This window comes from Oryzias latipes, chromosome 10 (assembly GCF_053564925.1).
Source record: "Oryzias latipes strain Hd-rR chromosome 10, Olatipes_Hd-rR_3.1".
Taxonomy (NCBI): Eukaryota; Metazoa; Chordata; class Actinopteri; order Beloniformes; family Adrianichthyidae; genus Oryzias; species Oryzias latipes.
Genome location: NC_136246.1, coordinates 8,855,047 through 8,875,238, shown reverse-complemented (window position 1 = coordinate 8,875,238; position 20,192 = coordinate 8,855,047). Strand labels below are relative to the sequence as shown.

Below are 20,192 nucleotides of genomic sequence, written 5' to 3'. Positions count from 1 at the left end.
AGCACGCGGCGACTGGAGCCAGTCATGACGCGCCGCCTCGGGACAAATGCACAAGTGGATCCCACCTAGCCTCTATCAGAAGGACTCAGGGACCCGTGTGACACCTGGCAGGCAGTTTTCCAATCCTGTCCGCCGCCGGACAGGGATTCGGAGTCTTCGCTATTCGTTACTGAGGAAATCCTGGTTAGTTTCTTTTCCTCCGCTTAATTCTTCTGTAATGTGCTTAAATGCAACAGATCGTCTTGTCTGATTTGAGGTCAAACGCAAACAAATGTGATGGTCATCCTCGAAAAAAAAAAAAAAAAGATTTGTAGTCCTCCCAGAAAACCTGGAACTAGTGCAAAGTCAAAAGCTACCATAGACTTTGAATAGATTACAAGATCAGCCTAAATATTAACTATTGAGAGCAAACAAACTCAGATTTTCCAAAAAGTTCTCCTTTATCAGCTGACAGTAATAATTTACTTGTTAAAAGTCACATTCTTGCTTTTCCAGCTCTGCTAGTGCAGTTGTAGCACAGCAGTAAAACAGGCATCTCCACATGACCAATAAGGCGTCCAACTTTGCGTACGCAACGAGATAGCGGATCACCTGTAGCTGTCAGTCCTCACCGACACCCGCAACCAGATCCAGTCTACATTAATATGAGCTAGACTGCTCGGTTCTCGATATGATTGATGTGATGGCTGATCGCTGTGAAGTATAAACCGGCCTTAAACAACTTTTCTTAATGCATGGTCTGTATCTGTTACCATGACAACACTTCACACTGTGCATCAAATAGTCTGATTTTTTGGGAAAACATGATTTAAACCTATTTAACAAGATTAAAGTACTGATAATTGATTTAATATTTATTTCTTTGGTAAGTCATGGGGCTGCACGGTGGGGCAGTGGTTAGCGCCCTTGCCTCACAGAAATAAGACCCCTGGTTCAATTCCCGGCTGGCGGACCTGAAACAGGACACCAATGGGGGACCTTATGTGTGGAGTTTGCATGTTCTCCCTGTTCCATCCAAAAAAAAAATATCCTTCACTCTAAACACTCTAAATTGTCCATATTCAAGTCAATTTTATTTGTATAGCCCAAAATCACAACAACAGTCATCTCGATGGGCTTTGTGCGGATAAATGTAGGGGTAAAACATAAAATCAAAAGGATTGTGAACACATACAATACAATAGAAAGACTATAAACTGAACTAACTAAACTAAACTGGGCATCCCTGCCCTTAGACCCTCCTACACGGTAAGGAAAAACCTCCTAAAAAAACAGTCTGGAAAAAATGAAAAAACCTCAGGGGTGTCCACATGAAGGAGGGATCCTCCCCCAGGACGGACAGGCGTTGTACCAGAACTCATAGAGAAGTATTAACGTATCTAACTCTACCACATATTTAAAGTCCAACAGATGAGGTTCATCCAGATGGAGTTGGGGGGACAGTCAGTCCCCGGCCAGTCGAGCCGGAGACAGGATCCACAGCCAAGTGCAGGAGCAGTTGTAGAGGCGAGAGGTGTGAATGTGAGAGTGCATGGGTGTGTTGTGTGTGGGTTGTGCGACAGACTGGCGACCTGTCGAGGATGTCCCCTGCCTTTGCCCGCAAGTGGCCCCATGACCCCAAAAGGGACAAAACCGATTAGAAGATGGATGAATTGTAAGTCATGGTATACGTGGGATAATGCCCTTCAAGGTGTTCACAATAGATAATAGTTATAAGTTAAAAATTAAAAGAACTCAGTGTAACGTGATTTACGGGATCATTTGATACCTTTAATTTGATCTACTGTGTTAAAAAGTAGCCGTACTTTAAAGAAATGTAAACATTTCTTTTGGTTCCTTGAAAGTCAGAGATATGGGAAGATGCATTGAAGTTAAATTGTGTTCTAATGCATTTTCCTGCTTTACATTGGTTCAGCTGATGTATCTAAAGAGCCCTGGTAGGTCTGCGATTGAATAGAAACACAGTCACATGGTGAGATGGTGAGGAGGACACACAAGAAAGGAGTTTTTGAGGAATCAGGTACATTCAAACACATCTGACACTCAGGTTGTATTTTAGCTATAGACTTCTCTCCAGACGCAAGAATATAAAAGCTTATCATTTTACCTTAATCCTTTCCTTCACAGATAATCCCTTTTTTCTTTTTTCTTGTCCTCTTTATGTCTCCATTCCTAATCCCTTTTTCCTCTCTCTGGCACCATTTCCTCTCGTCTTTGATTCCACTTCACCTTTTGTCTTCTCACACTCTACCTATCTACCGTTAATCCATTTTGTCTCCTGGTTTCATTTTATCACCCCTTCAAATCTCTTTTTTTTCTTTTCCACTAAGCTTTTGTGTCTCCCTCTGCAGCACCTGTTGTCTCAGCTCTGTCAGCTTTCAGCCCTGAAGAAGGGGATTCCTGAAGCAGATGCTGAAATTTCCTCAGAGCTTCTTTCAAAACATTGTGTCCATGATTTCCATACATGTATATTCACAGTATAAACCTCATTTTAAAAGGAATGTGTCACACCAATGCTTCGCCAGTAAAAATGGACCCACTCTAGGCTGACATACGGTCGAATCAGGCACAAACAGGAGATCAGTCAAAGAGCCACGCCTCCTAACTTTTTGATCTTCTGTCTCTGAAGTAGTAGCTGCAATCACGCTCAAAACTGAGCAGCTGTTCAGACTAACCTGTGCCAAAAGGACAGTTTGACAATTATTTACAGCTCTCCTAAGTGATCCGCACAATGAGATTTCTCACTGTACTTGGAACGAAATTTATTCTGCTGTGCTCTGTCAGGTAACCAGTGACATCAGCGCCTGGGCTCAGGCCTTAAGCCTTGGTCCTTACGGATTGATACAGAAAAATGGAAAACCCTTACACAGGCGGCCAAGACGAAATACCAGGGTTGTAGACCCTTCAGTGAGCAAAAATGTTCATGAACAATTTTCTTTCTAGACAACAGGTTGTAGCAAACAGACAACACACAAGGGTAAAGTAAGGGTGAAAAGTGAGACGCAGACACTTCCTACCAATTTTTTTTATTTTTTTCAACTTCCCCAAATTCTGTGGACTGCTCAAGAAACCCGTTAGTACTGTTCAAGTGACACGTGTGCGCTCCTTGAACTCACTTTGCTTGCAGCCTGGATATAAGGAATGAGGGAATTAAACAATCGGAGTGTATTTAGTGCGGACCCCTACAAATACATACGTATCCTGTGTACACCCCATGCGTGCAGCATTTGCCCACAGTCACTAAGGAGCCAGTGCACGGACTGGTGTGTGGCGTAAGGGCACAATGTGACAGACTGATCTATACATCATACACTTCCATAATTCTTACTAATACTTCACGATACTAAATGCACAACAGTCCTATGTTCCATTTTTAGGACGCCAATAAAGTTGGCTGCATGAGCCTCAATGGAACTGCAAGACACACCATGGCTTCCCGTAACCCTTGTGCTATCCTAGGCACTTTAATATTGGGAGTTGGGTCATCTAGACCCACTAGACAGTGCTCTGAACCTTTTTTCTTCAATGATTTGTGATCTTCACTGGTGTCCATGGATTACATGAAATCTTTCCACCTTTATCCACCTTTGTCATTGTAGGGAGAACACGTCAATGTAAGGGTGGGGTCATCTAAGATAGCACAAGGGTTAAGATGTGGCCTCTCTTCTTTAAGACCCTCAGGACAACCCAAAAACCCCCCAGCAACACTACAGGTCAGTTGCCCAAGACTTTGGCAGACTCAGTCCAGTTGGACACTGCGATGAGGTCATTGGTTCATCAATGCCATATATTTCTGAGGTTTCTTCAAGGTTTCTTTTTTTTTTTTTTATTTTGAACACTGCTTTGCCCTCCTGGATTTTGTTCTTCCCATTTACCTTTGCTTCTGCGGTTTCAGTTACTAACACAGTTAGGGGGTTAAGAAAAGGATTGCTGGAGTTTACCTGGCTACTGAAGGGATCAAAGAGGGCAAATGCTAATGAGTACGATGTTTAGGAGTATTCTTGAAAGTCAACTTTCCTGGTGAGTCGCAAAGCCCCGCTAAGCTTTTCAGATTCCTACGGGCTTATGACCAGTGTTGGCTGCGCAGTTTGAAGACTGGAACTGCAGTCTCACACTGACACTCACCTTTTTCACCATTCAAAAGTTTCTTGTTTGGTAGACTGGCTGTTTCATAGCTTCTCTCGCTCCAGCTCCATGTGGTGAGGATCCATCTGTTCACCCGGCCAGACTCCTGTGCCGCTTGTTGTTGTGAACACATTTTTCACTGTAAAGTCAAAAATCTTTACAAACCGGTCTATAAGAATCTGTATCCTGGGGGTCCAGTTTTTACTTTATGACACGCTCTTTACCAGACTGCTCTGCTGTGTCTGACAGCAGCAGCTTAACCGACTTTGCTCTTGTGACAAGCAAGGCTTTGGATCTGAGAAGACATTTTTTTTCCTTCTCTTTGTGCCCACTTGTTCCAAAGAGCTGAGCATCTGTTGAATGATTTGAGTGCAAAACACAAAGAGTGTGAGGAGCATGAACATATGGTTAAGCTGTGTCTGTATTTTGTGTAATTAAGCAGCCTTTTTTTTTTCAGGCAGACAAACCAGGATGCCATATCATTGCCATATGGATGAGAATAGCGCTGTGGAAGTGGACTGTACATTTTTCAGTTTTGTACGGATTGTTTAGGATTTAGACAGTGTGTTTAACCCTTGTGCTATCTTAGATGACCCCACCCTTACATTGACGTGTTATTCCTACCATGACAAAGGTGGATAAAGGTGGAAAGATTTCATGTAATCCATGGACACCAGTGAAGATCCCAAATCATTGAAGAAAAAAGGTTTAACGCACTGTCTAGTGGGTCTAGATGACCCAACTCTCAATGTTAAAGTGGTAGTATAGCGCAAGGGTTACAGAATTGAGTAAATGACCCCTCCCTCCTGCATTCCAAATAGGGGGTACCCATTGGTTCCAAGAAGCCAAAATCCCTTTCACTACTATAGAAAAATAAACTAAATGGATTCCTTGTTTAATAAATTGTTGCAGCTGCACAGATTGTAACATTCCAATGATGATCTTGTAAGAGTATTGCTTTTTATTAGCAGATAATGTAATTTATAATTGGATTCTGATTTTTCTCAAATTCATGCATAAAAAAAACCCCATAAGTTACAATCTTACCAATTGGGAATTTTGGGGGAATTTTGGTGGCTACCAACTTTAAATCACATAATTCTGACACAGGGACCTAACTTTGAAATAAATTTAAGAAGAAAGCTCATGGAGTGGGCTTATGTTGTTTATCGTATTTTCATCAAGACATTAATAAAAATGTAACGTTTAAAGTCGCCTTTATCAGGCTTGACTCCCGCTGCAGGAGTGAAGTGCACCAGGGGAGACTCTGAATGATCTGATGAACCCAGACGGCGATGTGCTTTCCGGTGCCTCTGTAGAGTTCTCCAAAACATAGAAACCCAAGCTACTCATCCACTTTTTCCATGAAGTGGCAAGGAATGAAGTCCAGAAAGACGTTGGCGGATGCTACGCGGTTGGGGCGTCAAGGGCGGGTGTCAAGCAGTAAATTTGAGAAACATCAAATGAGGGGCGGCACACGCAAATTTGCACGTGAATCACGTAAATCACGTAAAAAAGCATTGGCTGGATTTAACCAGACATACCCAAACCTTTACATCAGCAACCATTTGGCTTCATTGTCTGCTAATATCAACAGTCCCACTCATGACGGCCTCAGCTAAATCTCAGCAAATTCCATTACTTTGCTTTAAATCTTCAGGTCTTCAACTATGAAACTATTTTCTTTTATATCTTTAAGGGCATTTTCAAAAGAAACCTCATATTCATAATTTCTCCAAATTGACAATAACAAAAGGATTGAAATGGGTGACCATGTACTTCATCTTCTATCTTCATCCATGGTAAACGGTTTCATCATCAGTGATATGATTAGATTCCTCTGAGAGCTTTCCTCACCAAGAATTCTAATTAGCACTGACAAGAATGGTATCAATCTAAGGATGGGGACTGCTTTGTGTGTCTGTCTGTGCTGTCTATATTTGTGCTGCGTTCATGGTCCTTGTGGGTTTTTGTTTCTTCCTACCATGCGTGCGTATTACACAGAAAAAATACAGTTTAATCTTCACTCATATGATTAGTTGTTGTGTTTAATCATGTCTAGCATGAGACCTGTTTGCAGACACATTTGCAGCTTTCCTGTGGAGCTGAGGTAAGCACACAAACACAACAGTTACGCCACTGCAACAATCCTTCAGTGCGAAAACTGTTGCAACCTCATTAGGCAAAACAATGTTTTAAACATGTTGCTTTAAACAATGTAAATATTATTCATACTATGGTTGATACGTTCATTTCTTATCAGCATAGTCCAAACTTTTCATAAAAACCCATTGGACATAATTGAATCCGCCCTGTAGTTCATCATCATTCCACTAGGGGCAGTAGAAGGGCTTTTCCTACTCATTTCAAAATGGCTGCCTCTTTTGGCGGGAAAAGTTTTGCTACTTTTTAAAACTTTATTTTGAGAGTAACTTATTTCTTGATATACATTTTTTTAAATGACTATTTGCTGTATTGAAAGAATGAAAATGTTTTTAAAAATGATTTTTTTTTTTACAGTTACACCATGTTAAAAATGTGTGGATCCAATTTGAGACAGTGGGTAAAAGAGGTTTGTTTTTCCTGAACACTCATGCCAGTTTTTATTCATCCTAAACTGAGATTCCTGTGAGAAAAAAATCTTATATTCGATACCATCTATATGTCATGACAAAAATACTTACATTTTTGGTGGATTTGATCAAGAGGTTTAAAAACATCTTAAAGAGTCTAGCATGAAAACCCAAAAATCTGCTGATTTCTGATTATCTCAGTTTAATTTTACATTCAGACTATTATATTTATACTTCTCATTTTGAATTGCGATAAAAATTCAAAAGGTTTGGGCTTGTAAATGGTCATTTTGCTTTCAGGGTCGGTCAAGGTAACCTGAAATCAGCATTACAATACATCAATTTACGAACGAACAAGAGGAAAATGACTGTTTCCGATAAATATTTCTGCATGAATCAATCTAGACATGAACAGGAGAAAGCTAAATTGGCAAAACACTAAGAAAAATAAACTAGATTTAAATAACGGCAAGATTAAGCAAAGTTTGCACTAAAAATCAAAAATGTTGCTGTTAAAATAAAAAGTATTTTCTGCTCATGAAAATGTTGTAAATGCATTTCCATGTCTGTTCAAACCAAAGCAATGGCCTTCCCTGCATGTTTAGAGATGCTAATGAAATAAAAGATGGTGGGAAATCATATCCGTATCTAATTTTCATAAAATTAGAATATATTTCTGATTTTGAGGGATTTTCCTTTTTCTATAATGAAGTAGTGTGAAATACATGTTTCATTGTGGCCCATTTTCATTCCCGGTTCCAGATATTAAAAGCTGGAACTGTGACAAGCATAAAATCAAGCAGAGGGGAGCGTCTGCATCCACACAACACTACAGGTGTGAGTCTTCCTGTGCTTGCAGACAGCCCAATGTTCCCACCTCCCTCTGCTGAACTGTGGCTATAATTCAAACAAACAGCCATCCTGCACTGCATTTTGGGTAGGAGAGCATGAAGTAGGAAGATGTTTTACAGCTGAGAAAAGACAGTGGAGGATGCAGAGAGGATAGGAATGAAGCAGTGGAGCTGGGTGGCTTTCATTCATTTATACACTGGCAAACTGCTTTTGTGGCTCTGTTTTGTAATTTGTAAAATATTAAGTTTTTCAAACACATCACTCCTAATCACCTGGAGGTACTGGGAGGTTTTTTATGCTGAGCATGGGTGGACACAGCAAGAGAAATGACTTAAAGCTCAATGAAGTCCAAAGTGAGTGAAATGAAAGCCCAACAGAACACAAGGTGGAATTTACACAAATATTCGAGATGTGATTCGCTGAACCGTAGCTAGATTATGGAGCTCTGAGATATAAGGTGAGAGTTAAGCTTTTATTTTTTTAGCTGATAAAAATTAAAGTATACTTAAAGTCCCACTGTGATCATCTTTTGATCTATTTTGAAGCGTTTCCAGTGCTTTTTTGTTTTTTTATTATGATTACGCCATTTTTAGCCAAAATAAAAAAAAGTCAGTGAAAAGCTATGTCCTAGAAAACGACAGAGTGACAGGGGTTCATCAGAAATTCACCTTGTTTTTGATTGTTGCCCCAAGTAAGCCAGGCAAGGGTAATTTCCCATCATCTCTTTGTTTAGTCTCTCTCCGCTTACACCCCCAAAAATTCTGAGGTCCACTAAAGCTTTAAGTTAATCACTTGATACTGTGGCGTGACCTGTATGTAATCAATCTGTGCCACTGCCACAACATACATTATCCTTACAGATAATATATGTTGTAAGCACTTATGACATACGAGTGATGCAGTCGTCCGGTGTCCTTACACCACCATAGTCATTAGTAAGGTGCGTGTACTGGTCCCCTAATGTGTGTAGGTGTATAGGTGTTTACTGATTGTCCAATTTCTCCAATCTCTAACAGTCAGGCTGCACTTAAGAAACATCACCTGAACAGCACTTATAGGCCCATTGTGCAGTGTGCAGGATTTGAGGTGTCCCACATTCCTCACCCTTACTTGCGCTTGCATGTTCGATCTGTTGCTTGCAGCATACCCATAGAAAAATATATGCATGAACATTTTCTCAACAGGCTTGCTAAGCGGTCCTGTACAGGTCTGCCTATATATATATATATATATATATATATATGCCCACAAAATCTAGCCACAGGGGTTGCAAGCCAGTAACTTCTGTGCCGGTCCCAAGCCCGGATAAATAGAGAGGGTTGCGTCAGGAAGGGCATCCGGCCGTAAAAATTGCCAAAATAACCATGCGAATCATCCACAACACTTTAGACATACCGGATCGGTCGAGGCCCGGGTTAACAACGACCGCCACCGATGCTGTTAACCTACAGGGTGTCGGTGGAAATTTGACTACTGTTGGTGGAAGAAAGAGGGGAGGCAGAAGGGTCCGTTGCCAGAGAGAGAAGGGAAAAGGCAGGAACATGGGTTTGAGAATAGGGACTCTTAACGTTGGCACAATGACAGGGAAAGGCAGAGAGCTGGCAGACATGATGGAGAGAAGGAAGGTAGATGTACTGTGTGTGCAGGAGACAAGGTGGAAGGGGAGCAAGGCACGTAGTATTGGAGGAGGATACAAACTGTTCTATCATGGTGTTGATAGGAAGAGAAATGGGGTAGGTGTGATTCTGAAGGGGGAGTTTGTAAACAGTGTTCTAGAGGTGAAAAGAGTCTCAGACAGGATGATGAGCCTAAAGTTAGAAATTGAAGGGGTGATGGTGAATGTAGTCAGTGGGTATGCGCCACAGGTTGGCTGTGAGTTAGAAGTGAAGGAGAGATTCTGGAGTGAGTTGGATGAGGTCATAGAGAGTTTTCCCAGAGGAGAGAGAGTTGTTATTGGAGCAGACTTTAATGGGCATGTTGGTGAAGGCAACAGAGGTGATGAGGAGGTGATGGGCAGGTTTGGTGTGAAGGAAAGGAATCTGGAGGGACAGATGGTGGTGGACTTTGCGAAGAGGATGGAAATGGCTGTAGTCAACACTTACTTCAAGAAGAGAGAGGAACATAGAGTGACATACAGAAGTGGAGGTAGGAGTACTCAGGTGGACTACATCCTATGTAGACGAGGTCATTTGAGAGAGGTTAATGACTGCAAAGTGGTGGTAGGAGAGAGTGTAGCCAGACAGCACCGCATGGTGGTGTGTAAGATGACTCTGGAGGTCAGGAAGAAGAAGATAGGGAAAACAGAAAAGAAGACCAAGTGGTGGAAGCTACAGAATGAAGAAACTTGTGAGGAATTTAGGCAGAAGTTGAGGCAGGTCCTGGGTGGTCAGGATGAGCTTCCAGAGGACTGGGAAACTACAGCAGAGATTATCAGGGAAACAGGTAGGAAGGTGCTAGGTGTGTCATCTGGAAAGAGGAAAGACGGTAAAGAGACTTGGTGGTGGAATGAGGAAGTACAGGAATGCGTCCAGAGGAAGAGGTTGGCTAAAAGGAAGTGGGATGTAGAAAGGACTGAGGAAGGTAGACAGGAGTACAAGGAAGCGCAGCGTAGAGTGAAGAGAGAGGTGGCAAAGGCCAAACAGAAAGCTTACGATGAGCTTTATGACAGGTTAGACACAAAGGAAGGAGAGAAGGACTTGTACAGGCTAGCCAGACAGAGAGACAGAGATGGGAAGGACGTGCAACAGATAAGGGTGATTAAGGACAGAGATGGAAAGGTGCTAACAACCCAAGAGAGTGTACAGAAAAGATGGAAGGAGTATTTTGAGGAGCTGATGAACGAGGAAAATGACAGGGAAAGAAGGGAGGAAGATGTGGTTGTTGTGGAGCAGGAAGTAGCAGAGATTGGAAAGGATGAGGTTAGGAAGGCTCTGAAAAGGATGAAGAGCGGAAAGGCCGTTGGTCCTGATGACGTACCTGTGGAGGTATGGAAGTGCCTAGGAGAGACAGCAGTGGAATTTCTAACAAGGTTGTTCAATAGGATCTTAGAGAGTGAGAAGATGCCTGAGGAATGGAGGAGAAGCGTTCTGGTCCCGATCTTTAAAAACAAGGGTGACACGCAGAACTGCAGCAACTATAGAGGAATAAAGTTGATGAGCCACACAATGAAGCTGTGGGAAAGAGTAGTGGAAGCCAGGCTTAGGAAGAAGGTGGAGATTTGTGAGCAGCAGTATGGTTTCATGCCCCGTAAGAGCACCACTGATGCCATTTTTGCTTTGAGAATGTTGATGGAAAAGTACAGAGAAGGTCAGAAGGAGCTGCATTGTGTGTTCGTAGATTTAGAGAAGGCGTATGACAGGGTGCCGAGGGAGGAGCTGTGGTACTGTATGAGGTCGTCTGGAGTGGCAGAGAAGTATGCCAGAGTAGTTCAGGACATGTATGAGAGAAGTATGACGGTGGTGAGATGTGCTGTAGGTCAGACAGAGGAGTTCAAGGTGGAGGTGGGACTACACCAAGGATCAGCTTTGAGTCCTTTTTTGTTTGCTATGCTGATGGACAGGCTGACAGACGAGGTAAGACAGGAATCTCCCTGGACAATGATGTTTGCGGATGACATTGTAATTTGCAGTGAGAGTAGAGAGCAGGTGGAGGAACAGCTAGAGAGGTGGAGGTTTGCTCTGGAAAGAAGAGGCATGAAGGTCAGTCGTAGTAAGACAGAATACATGTGTCTGAACGAGAGGGATCAAGGTAGAAGCGTTAGGTTACAGGGGGCTGAGGTGAAGAAGGTGCAGGAGTTTAAGTACTTGGGGTCAACAGTTCAGTGTGATGGGGATTGTGGAAAAGAGGTGAAGAGGCGAGTGCAGGCAGGTTGGAGCGGGTGGAGGAAAGTGTCAGGAGTGTTGTGTGACAGAAGAGTGCCAGCAAGACTCAAAGGAAAGGTGTACAAGACAGTGGTGAGACCAGCTCTGCTCTATGGGTTAGAGACGGTAGCAGTGAGACAGAGACAAGAGGCTGAGATGGAGGTAGCAGAGATGAAGATGTTGAGGTTCTCCTTAGGAGTGACCAGGTTAGACAGGATAAGGAACGAGTACATCAGAGGGACGGCTCATGTTGCCTGTGTTAGCGACAAAGTCAGAGAAGCCAGACTGAGATGGTTTGGACATGTTCAGAGGAGGGATAGTGGATATATTGGTAGAAGGATGTTGGAGATGGAGCTGCCTGGCCGGAGGGCAAGAGGACGGCCAAAGAGGAGATATATGGATGTCTTAACAGAGGACATGAAGTTGGCTAACGTTAGGGTAGAAGATGTTCATGATAGAGTGAGGTGGAAAAGGATGATTCGCTGTGGCGACCCCTGATGGGAAAAGCCGAAAGAGAAAGAAGAAGATATATATGCCCACAAGGTCACCACTGTCGATTGACAATTGCGCAATTTTCAATCATCCCATCTACACATTGAAGAACTAAGCTCTCTGGTACATGAGGGACCAATCAGATGGCCGAGCCACTTTGACCTTTGCAGATCCAATGAGAAAAACCTTTGTGGCGAGACATAAAAGACATAATAAACCATCAGAAAATATCAGACAATCCCTGAAACTTGATTATCAAAATCATATTAGATAAGACGGGATTCGAAAGGTTAAGCATTCGTCGTTGGATGAAAAGAAAAATGTTTGTTTGCTACAGAACTGTTTCAGCCTGTTTTTTCTATCAGTTCAACTCCAGCTCTATGACTGAAAGCTTGACTGACGTGTTCTGTTTAGAAGAATGACAAGACCACAGGTCAGCATGTGAAGTCAGCACTGTGTCCACACTCATGAAGACTGCCGTCATGGTCTCTGCCAGCAAGTATTGGCTGTTCAAGCACAGAATAGTGGGTTCAACTGAGGATATGTGTTCAATCCGATGGTTCGTTAAAAACAAAAAATAGTCAAAGCCGTTTGATTCCACAGCAGCTGCATGAAAAGAAAAGAGAAGGGAGCAGAAAAGAACCGTGCTCTGAGGGAGAAGGTGCGCTCGATGGCAAAAAGAGAAAGACAGATTGTGAGAGCGCCAGAGAGGGGAGAGACACGGACAAAGTAAGAAGGAGAGAGACATATGAGAAAATCAATGCAGTGTCCACCAGGGACAGAATGTCACGACAGTTTTTTTACTCTGTGGCATAATGGAGGGTTGGAGCCTTTTACCGCAGGAGTCACCTTGTCTAATGGAGGGACGGATGAAGGAGTAGTGGGTGGTTGAGAAGAAGAAAAGAAGGGAATAAGGGAGGGAAAAGATCTGAAGAAATAAACTTTGACATGAGAATTGGAAGAGAGCAACACAGAATGAAAAACAGCAGTAAGTTCAAATATGAATAATAGGAGAGCAGAATTGTCTTGGTGTTAAAGACCCCCTTCAATGAAATTGGTGCTTTTAATGTTTTTAAAAGCACGTTTAATGTTTTTAAAGACGTCACACACCACCACCTGATGACGACCCTGATGAAGGTGGAAGGCATTCCACCGAAACATGTCGGTGCGTTTTACATTACAAAACAAACCAGTGTCTGATAAAAAATCATTTAAATAAGCAGTATAATATTATAGACACAATGAACCTCTTTGAATCTTTTTAACATCTTCTTGTGGCATTTTTCTGATTATAATCGAAAAAAATAAAATTAAGCTCAAAATAGCATTTCTGAGTATTTCTTCAATCAAATCGCTGTGAATCCGAAGCAGACGAAGGTCCTAAAAAGATTGTATTTGTGATGTAGGAATATATGATGGGCGAGCCACAAGCTACCTCTCCAGCAATGGGGAGGGGGAGGGGGGCGGGGTTGCTCCGCGCCAATGCTCCTCAAGTCAGAGGTGAATTTTGAATGCTACGTAGTCACTAGGTATGTGATGCATGTTCAAGAACGTGCTAAACGAGCATTCTTGAACGCTTCTTTTTGCTACCGAACTGTTCGATTAGAAGAGGCTTGGTGCAAAATGTCGAACCGGAGCAAATCTTGTGAATCTTTCTCCAGGTTTATACTTCCAAAACTCTATTCCGATATATGAAAGACTTGATGGGCCTGGAGATGCATGGACAGAATATGCAAACTCCACACAGAAAGAATCCAGCTGGGATTTGAACCAGAGTGCTAACCACCACATCACTGTGTAGCCCACAGAATCAATTAAAATAGTAATAATAAAATTAAAAGCACAATCACAGTTTTGTTTTATTCTTTAAAATATGACATCAAATGTCAACTTGTCGTACTTTAGTGTCACTATGAGTTTAAGGGAAGTCAACATCGCACAAAACTATTTATTCTTATAATTTTATATACATGAGCAATATATTTATTTAAGAACTGCAATATATTTCAATGCAATTCACAGAAACTCAAAAAAAAAAACGTTGAAGCTTCTACTGCCTGTGTTTTTGTGCGCCATGAAGTCTTTTCTGGTCATTGTGTTTTTATTCTGTTCTCGCCGTGTCTGTCTTCATCGAGTTCTCTCGCTGAGGATCCCCCTCCAAGTGGTCTGTTTACTAGTTTGAGGTACAATTGATCAGCTGATATTGACAAGAAGGATTGATTATGCAGCACATTGATCACAGTATTGGGGATTGTGAATAAATGACGGTTCTATTAAAAACTGCATGGGAGGACAAAGTGTAGACGGACAGGCAGAAAAAACCCACTTCACCTTCGACAGGGTTAAATCTAACTTTTTTGATTTTATGGGATATGTTCATTTTACATGTAAAAGTAGTTCTTTTCTTCTGCTTCTTATTCTTACTGTCACTATCATGAGTTCTTGTGGTGATGCCTATCGCTGTAATATTCTGGCTCTTTCTGTTCCATAATAACTACAATTTATCAGATTTATCTCACTTACTACAATTTATCTCACTTAGAATGGGAAGAGTTGCATCAGGAGCCTGTGCCTGTCCACAGCAATGATGTCCCAAAATCTCATCAAGGTATATGTTTTAAAAATATATATATTTCAACATATTTATTTGTCTTTAGAGGGGTTAAAGTATTACAGAACTGAGTTACTTTGGGAGTCGTTGAATCCAGTTTTGCCATTTAACCCTAGAACACTTTCGCTATGAAAAGTTACACCATCACTTTTGTCGGGTATTTTTTACCTGATAAAAAATAAAAGTACTTGTCATAAAAAATAAATGGTATGTGTAACAAAATAAAAAAGAAAAACATGGGAAGTACCTTTAAAACTTACTGAAAATTAGGAATTTGAGAACAAAAAATTCCTAAATAATAATAAAATAATACTAGAAACTCGGTCTTTGGTCAACCCATTCCTGAAACATGTGAGACTTCCCTGGTGGAGGCACAGACTTCTTGAAAAGCAGCATTTTTAAAAACCATGTAAATCACCGAGCCATAGTGTTCTAGGATTAAATTTGAAGCAACTTTCTTTGAACGGCAACACAGATCCAACAGAGATGTGTTTTTAAAGCTGTTACAAGACTATAAATTCATCACGAAGTTTAAAAAAAAAAGGAAATTAAACTTTCTAAAATATATGTGTGAATCAATGTTAAAATGTTGACGTACGCTGACGATACAATTCTCTAAACCAGTTTACTTGAAAATTACTAGTGAACCTATGACAAGTTTTAGGGAAAACAGCTGCAACTTCAAATTTTATGCGCCTCAATTATTACAAATGCATGCAAGATCGCGGAGGGACTACAGATCAATAAAAACTATAGTTTCTCTTTATTTCCATTTTTGCTTGCTGGTGTGCTGCAGGATTTTTGTCAAGGAAAAAGTGCACCTTGGCTCAAAAAAAGTTGAAAAACGGTGTTCTAAACACCTTGAAGAAGTGACAAACTGATAATCAATTTGAATTGATCCATTGTCCTTTCTGTGTGAAGTTTGCATTGTCTCCTCACATATGTGCTGGTTTTCTGTGGCCATTCCAGCCTCCTCCCACTGATCACAGACACGCATTGTTGGTCAGTTTGGCCAGTGGTTTTTCTGACGACAAATCTGAGGACAAATCTAAAAAAAAAAAAATAAGCTTAAAATTGCATTTTTGAGTTCCTCTTTATTTGAATTGTTGTGAATCAGAAGCAGTCTAAAAAATGGAGTTTGAAAAAGCCTGTAGCGGTGACGTAGAGGCAACTACAGCAAGCCACAAACTCCCTGCTCCGCTTTATTCTGATGCATCCACCTGCAGACAAATAGATCCATGAACGTCTTTGTTTTCCTCATCTGAGCTGGAATCTGGATCAAAACCTTACAGCTGGATAGCTCTGATATTTATCGCCATTTTTTTGCATGGGTAATGTTAGGTTGGGGGTGTGCGGGGCTGGATGCTAGTGAAAGAAAGTGTACACAAATGGATGACAGGAAGTGGGGGCAGGCTTGTTCCCTGTCAACAGTCCCGCCCACAACTCAGAGGGGAATTTATAATGAACTCCTGCCTCTCTCTCTCCTAGAAAACAACAGTTTTTTTTTATTTATTTATTTTCAACTAAAAACGGCAAAGTCCTAATTAAAAGATCACTGGGAACACTTTTAAAATAGATCAAAAAATTATAAGAGTGGGACTTTATGATTCTATTATCAGCTTAAAAAAAGACATGAAAAATACTATTTAACACTTGTGCTATCTTAGATGACCCCATCCTTACATTGACGTGTTCTCCCTACCATGACAAAGGTGGATAAAGGTGGAAAGATTTCATGTAATCCATGGACACCAGTGAAGATCACAAATCATTGAAGAAAAAAGGTTCAGAGCACTGTCTAGTGGGTCTAGATGACCCAACTCCCAATGTTAAAGTGACTAGGATAGCACAAGAGTTAAGCCTGAAGTACCACATGTTAATTTTTAAATGCATCTGAAGTTCACTGACAATAGAGGGAGCCAAAACTTAAATGCATGCAATGTATATTCTGTCATTCAGATTGTCAAGCAAAAAAAGGACACTTAAACCTCTGGAGTGTCTTTATAAAAACGCACTAAAGATTCCTAATAAAAACACACAACAGTCATGTAAAAACCTCAACAAATAGAGTAAGTTAAATTTCAAAAACTGAAATTAATTAGGCAAATTTTATCTTAAATCACTATCATTCCCACCTTTTAACCCTTGTGCTATCTTATGGGGTCCAGATGACCCCACCCTTACATCGGCGTGTTCTCCCTACCATGACAAAGGTGGATAAAGGTGCAAAGATTTCATGTAATCCATGGACACCAGTGAAGATCACAAATCATTGAAGAAAAAAGGTTCAGCGCACTGTCTAGTGGGTCTAGATCAGTGTTTTTCAACCTTTCTTGAGCCACGGCACACTTTAACCTTGACAAAAATCCCGCGGCACACCAGCATCCCAAAAAAAAAAAAAAAAGCAGAAACTCATAGTCTGTTTTGATCTACAGCCCCCCCCCCGGCAATCTGACGTGCATTTTTGTGATAATTGTGGCAGAAAAAGCAGGAAGTTGCAGATGTTTTTTCTAAAAGATGTAATAAAAGTTAAGTTACATACAAACTGTATGTCCGTTGTGGTTTCAATCCGTGTGACAAGGACGACTCATGTACGCTGAGGCGCTGTCCCAATGCATCATGGGAGATGTAGTGTGAATACGGCGAGAAAACGGCAGAAAGACTTGCGTCTCTGAGCTTCATGGTTTTGTTCACTTGTTCCAGTCTGATACCGGATTCTGTGGAATGCTACACCGCTAAAGACGAGCTTTAGCTGGTGTTTTTGTCGGAACTGACTGAGTTATGAGCTAAATTGGAACAAGGAAGTGAAGACTTTTAACACTTCTGATTGGTCAGACTGAGGACATGTGATTAAGCCTTCAAGAATGATTGGTGGAGTCGTGGAGACAGTAAAAGCTGCGGGACTTTTCAGAAAACAGTTATAGCTGCAGCTAAATCGCGCTGCCGTCATTCTTATCAAAATGTCTTTAATAGAATCAATTAAACACAAAGAAAAAAGTATTTTATGATCTTTTATATTCCTAACTACTCAGTGTTTTATCAGGACCTGTTTGGATGAACAAAGAGCTGATTTCCTGGAGATGGTTAATGTTTTTAGATCAGTTAATGAGGGCAATTTTCCACGGCACACTTGACCATCTTCCACGGCACACTAGTGTGCCGCGGCACACTGGTTGAAAAACACTGGTCTAGATGACCCAACTCCCAATGTTAAAGTGCCTAGGATAACACAAGGGTTAAAGATAGTTTAAAGAAAATCTGATCGTTCGAATACGAGGTTCAACAATCATCGGATAGAGATATGCTTAAAAAAAAACTCCCTTTGACTAATCTGCCTTGTCGTTCAAAACAGTAAAATAGTGAACAATAACTTTTCAACAGAACTCAAACTGTATAGATTGAAAAAAGATGTTGCATTAAAAACCCAAACACACAAATGTCAGTTGTACACATCATTGTGAAGAAAAAAATGCATCACAAGACTGTAAGAGTTGTTTCTGCCTGTATTTCTAATACATCCATGCATTTTTGCTGAATCCCTTTTAGGGTCATGGGGTTGCTGGAGCCTACACCCTGACAGGTCCACACAAACACATTAAGATTCACACCTAAGGGACAATTTACAATCTTCAATGAATCGATGAAGCATGGTTTTGGGCGGTGGGATGAAGCCGGAGTGTCTGGAGAAAGCCCCTGCATCCCAGCTGGGATTTGAACCAGGGCCTTTATGCTGTGAGGCGAAAATGCCTCCCAGTACTCCATCGTGCCGCCCTTTCTAACACTTTGTATCGAGATATTTTTGCTGTTTGTAACTGTAGATGAACAGCAGCAGTAAGAGCTATAAGTTGGTGAAAAAAACCCGTTCCTCTGAGCTTAATTTTGATGTTCAATGCGTAATAAACTTTATCTATCACATATTTAGCAACTGAAACAGGAAAGTAGAGGAAATTAGTAGAAGCCTGAAATAAGGTGGGTAAGTACACTCACAGGTTCTTCACACCAGTGATTCCTCTGAAAGCTTTCCTGGGAACTGCCTGGATCTGGTTCTCACTAAGGTCCCTGTAGAGAAAGAAAGGCAGACAGAGAAAGAACGTTACACAAAGTATACAAAGCAATTTCATACACGGTACTCAAAACCTTAATTGTTTGACCATCCCACGTGCACACCGCACAAGCGTGCACACAAATACGGCCCTTTAATTTCAGAACAAAGGCACAGAAGGAGAAAGAGGGTGATGCGACATTTGTGATCGGCGAAACAATTTGATGCAAGGAGCTTCAAAGACAAAGGGAACTATCAGAAATGTTGTTGGCAAGAGGCCATGTGCTGCCTCCAAGTGTGCATGGGTGTGATTAATGGAGAGACAGAGAAGAAGCACAAGAGTGTGCGTTTCACATGTTTGTAATTGACACACAAGCCTTTTTTGAGAAGCTAAATAGCTCAAGACCACATGTTTCCATCAGAATCCAACATCTTATATGATTTCTCCTTTAACGTGGAGAACAAGGCAACACATCCAACTGCCTCATCAACTCGCCGCTTCTTCGTCTGTATCGAAAAACCTATCTGAGCTAAATGATCTTTGACATGACACGATGGCTCAGACTTAACTCCATTAGTGGGGCCGTGTTGGAAGAGGGCCTGGCGCACAGGCGGGGATCAGAAAGCGTAATGTAATTACAGAGAGAGAAGGAACGTATGACAATATCAGACAAGCTAATCAGCCCATACTCCTGCTGGTCAGGCCTGAGCTGAACACTACTTGCAGAAAGCCAATCAGCAGCAGTACAGTAATACATGACGGTGCATGTTAAACAGCCAGCATACACTTTGATAATCACAACACAGCAGCAGACCTTAGCCTGGACTCTCCTTTTTTTGACTCTTTGATGCACACACACACACACACAATATGGAAATTTGCCAGACTTTATGGAATAAAGCAAATATACCGAAGGCCGTGTCATACAGACAATATACGCACATTTTGCGTATTTTGTGCATATAAACTTACGGTCTTTCGTGATGCATGTGTGCTATACGTAATTCATAAGTGCTACTTTGGTTCGTCGTTCGTCCATGTGTGCAGGGGTCCGTCAAGGGTTTCGGCCGATGGAGCTTTACGTGAATCCGCTTTTGAGCTGTTCAAAATTTTTATTTGGTTGAGAATTACGCAGTAATTCACGCATTTTACGTACTTTATACGCAATTATTACATAAATGTATGCATCTCACAAAAAATCACGTACAATTGTGTAAGTATTACAAAATTGTACGTGATTTTTTGTGAGATGCATATGCAAATTTGTCGCTTTCCACAACCGCTCCATGTATGTCTAACAGACTTTTTACGCATGTACCACCGATAAATACCTTTAATTTTGCGATCACGGCGCACATTATGCAATTGACGCACAAATCACCACTGAATTGCATAGAAACAGCGCAATAACCACACACAGTCCTTGTTCTTCATTGATTTACGTGTTCTTAGCATGGTTTTTTCGAACTTCTTTAGTGCTTTTAACGTGGTGCCTTTATGATACATCTGTGAAAATTTCACAACTTTCCTCACTATATTTACGTATAAGCATTTTTTGTCTGTGCAATATGCACAAAATGTACTTAGTGGCTGTATGACATGGCCTTTAGCTTCCCAGCATTTTCTCAACATAAAT

At 41.2% G+C, this 20,192-nt stretch overlaps 1 protein-coding gene across 1 annotated transcript in view; it reads right to left on the bottom strand.

Annotated features, from left to right (window-relative positions):
• slit3 (slit homolog 3 (Drosophila)) overlaps positions 1 to 20,192 on the bottom strand; it is a 316,135-nt gene that overhangs the window by 117,114 nt on the left and 178,829 nt on the right. The window contains exon 5 of the mRNA XM_011479838.4: positions 18,501 to 18,572. Coding sequence (XP_011478140.1) covers positions 18,501 to 18,572 — 72 coding nt within the window. The remainder of the gene's footprint in view (positions 1 to 18,500; positions 18,573 to 20,192) is intronic.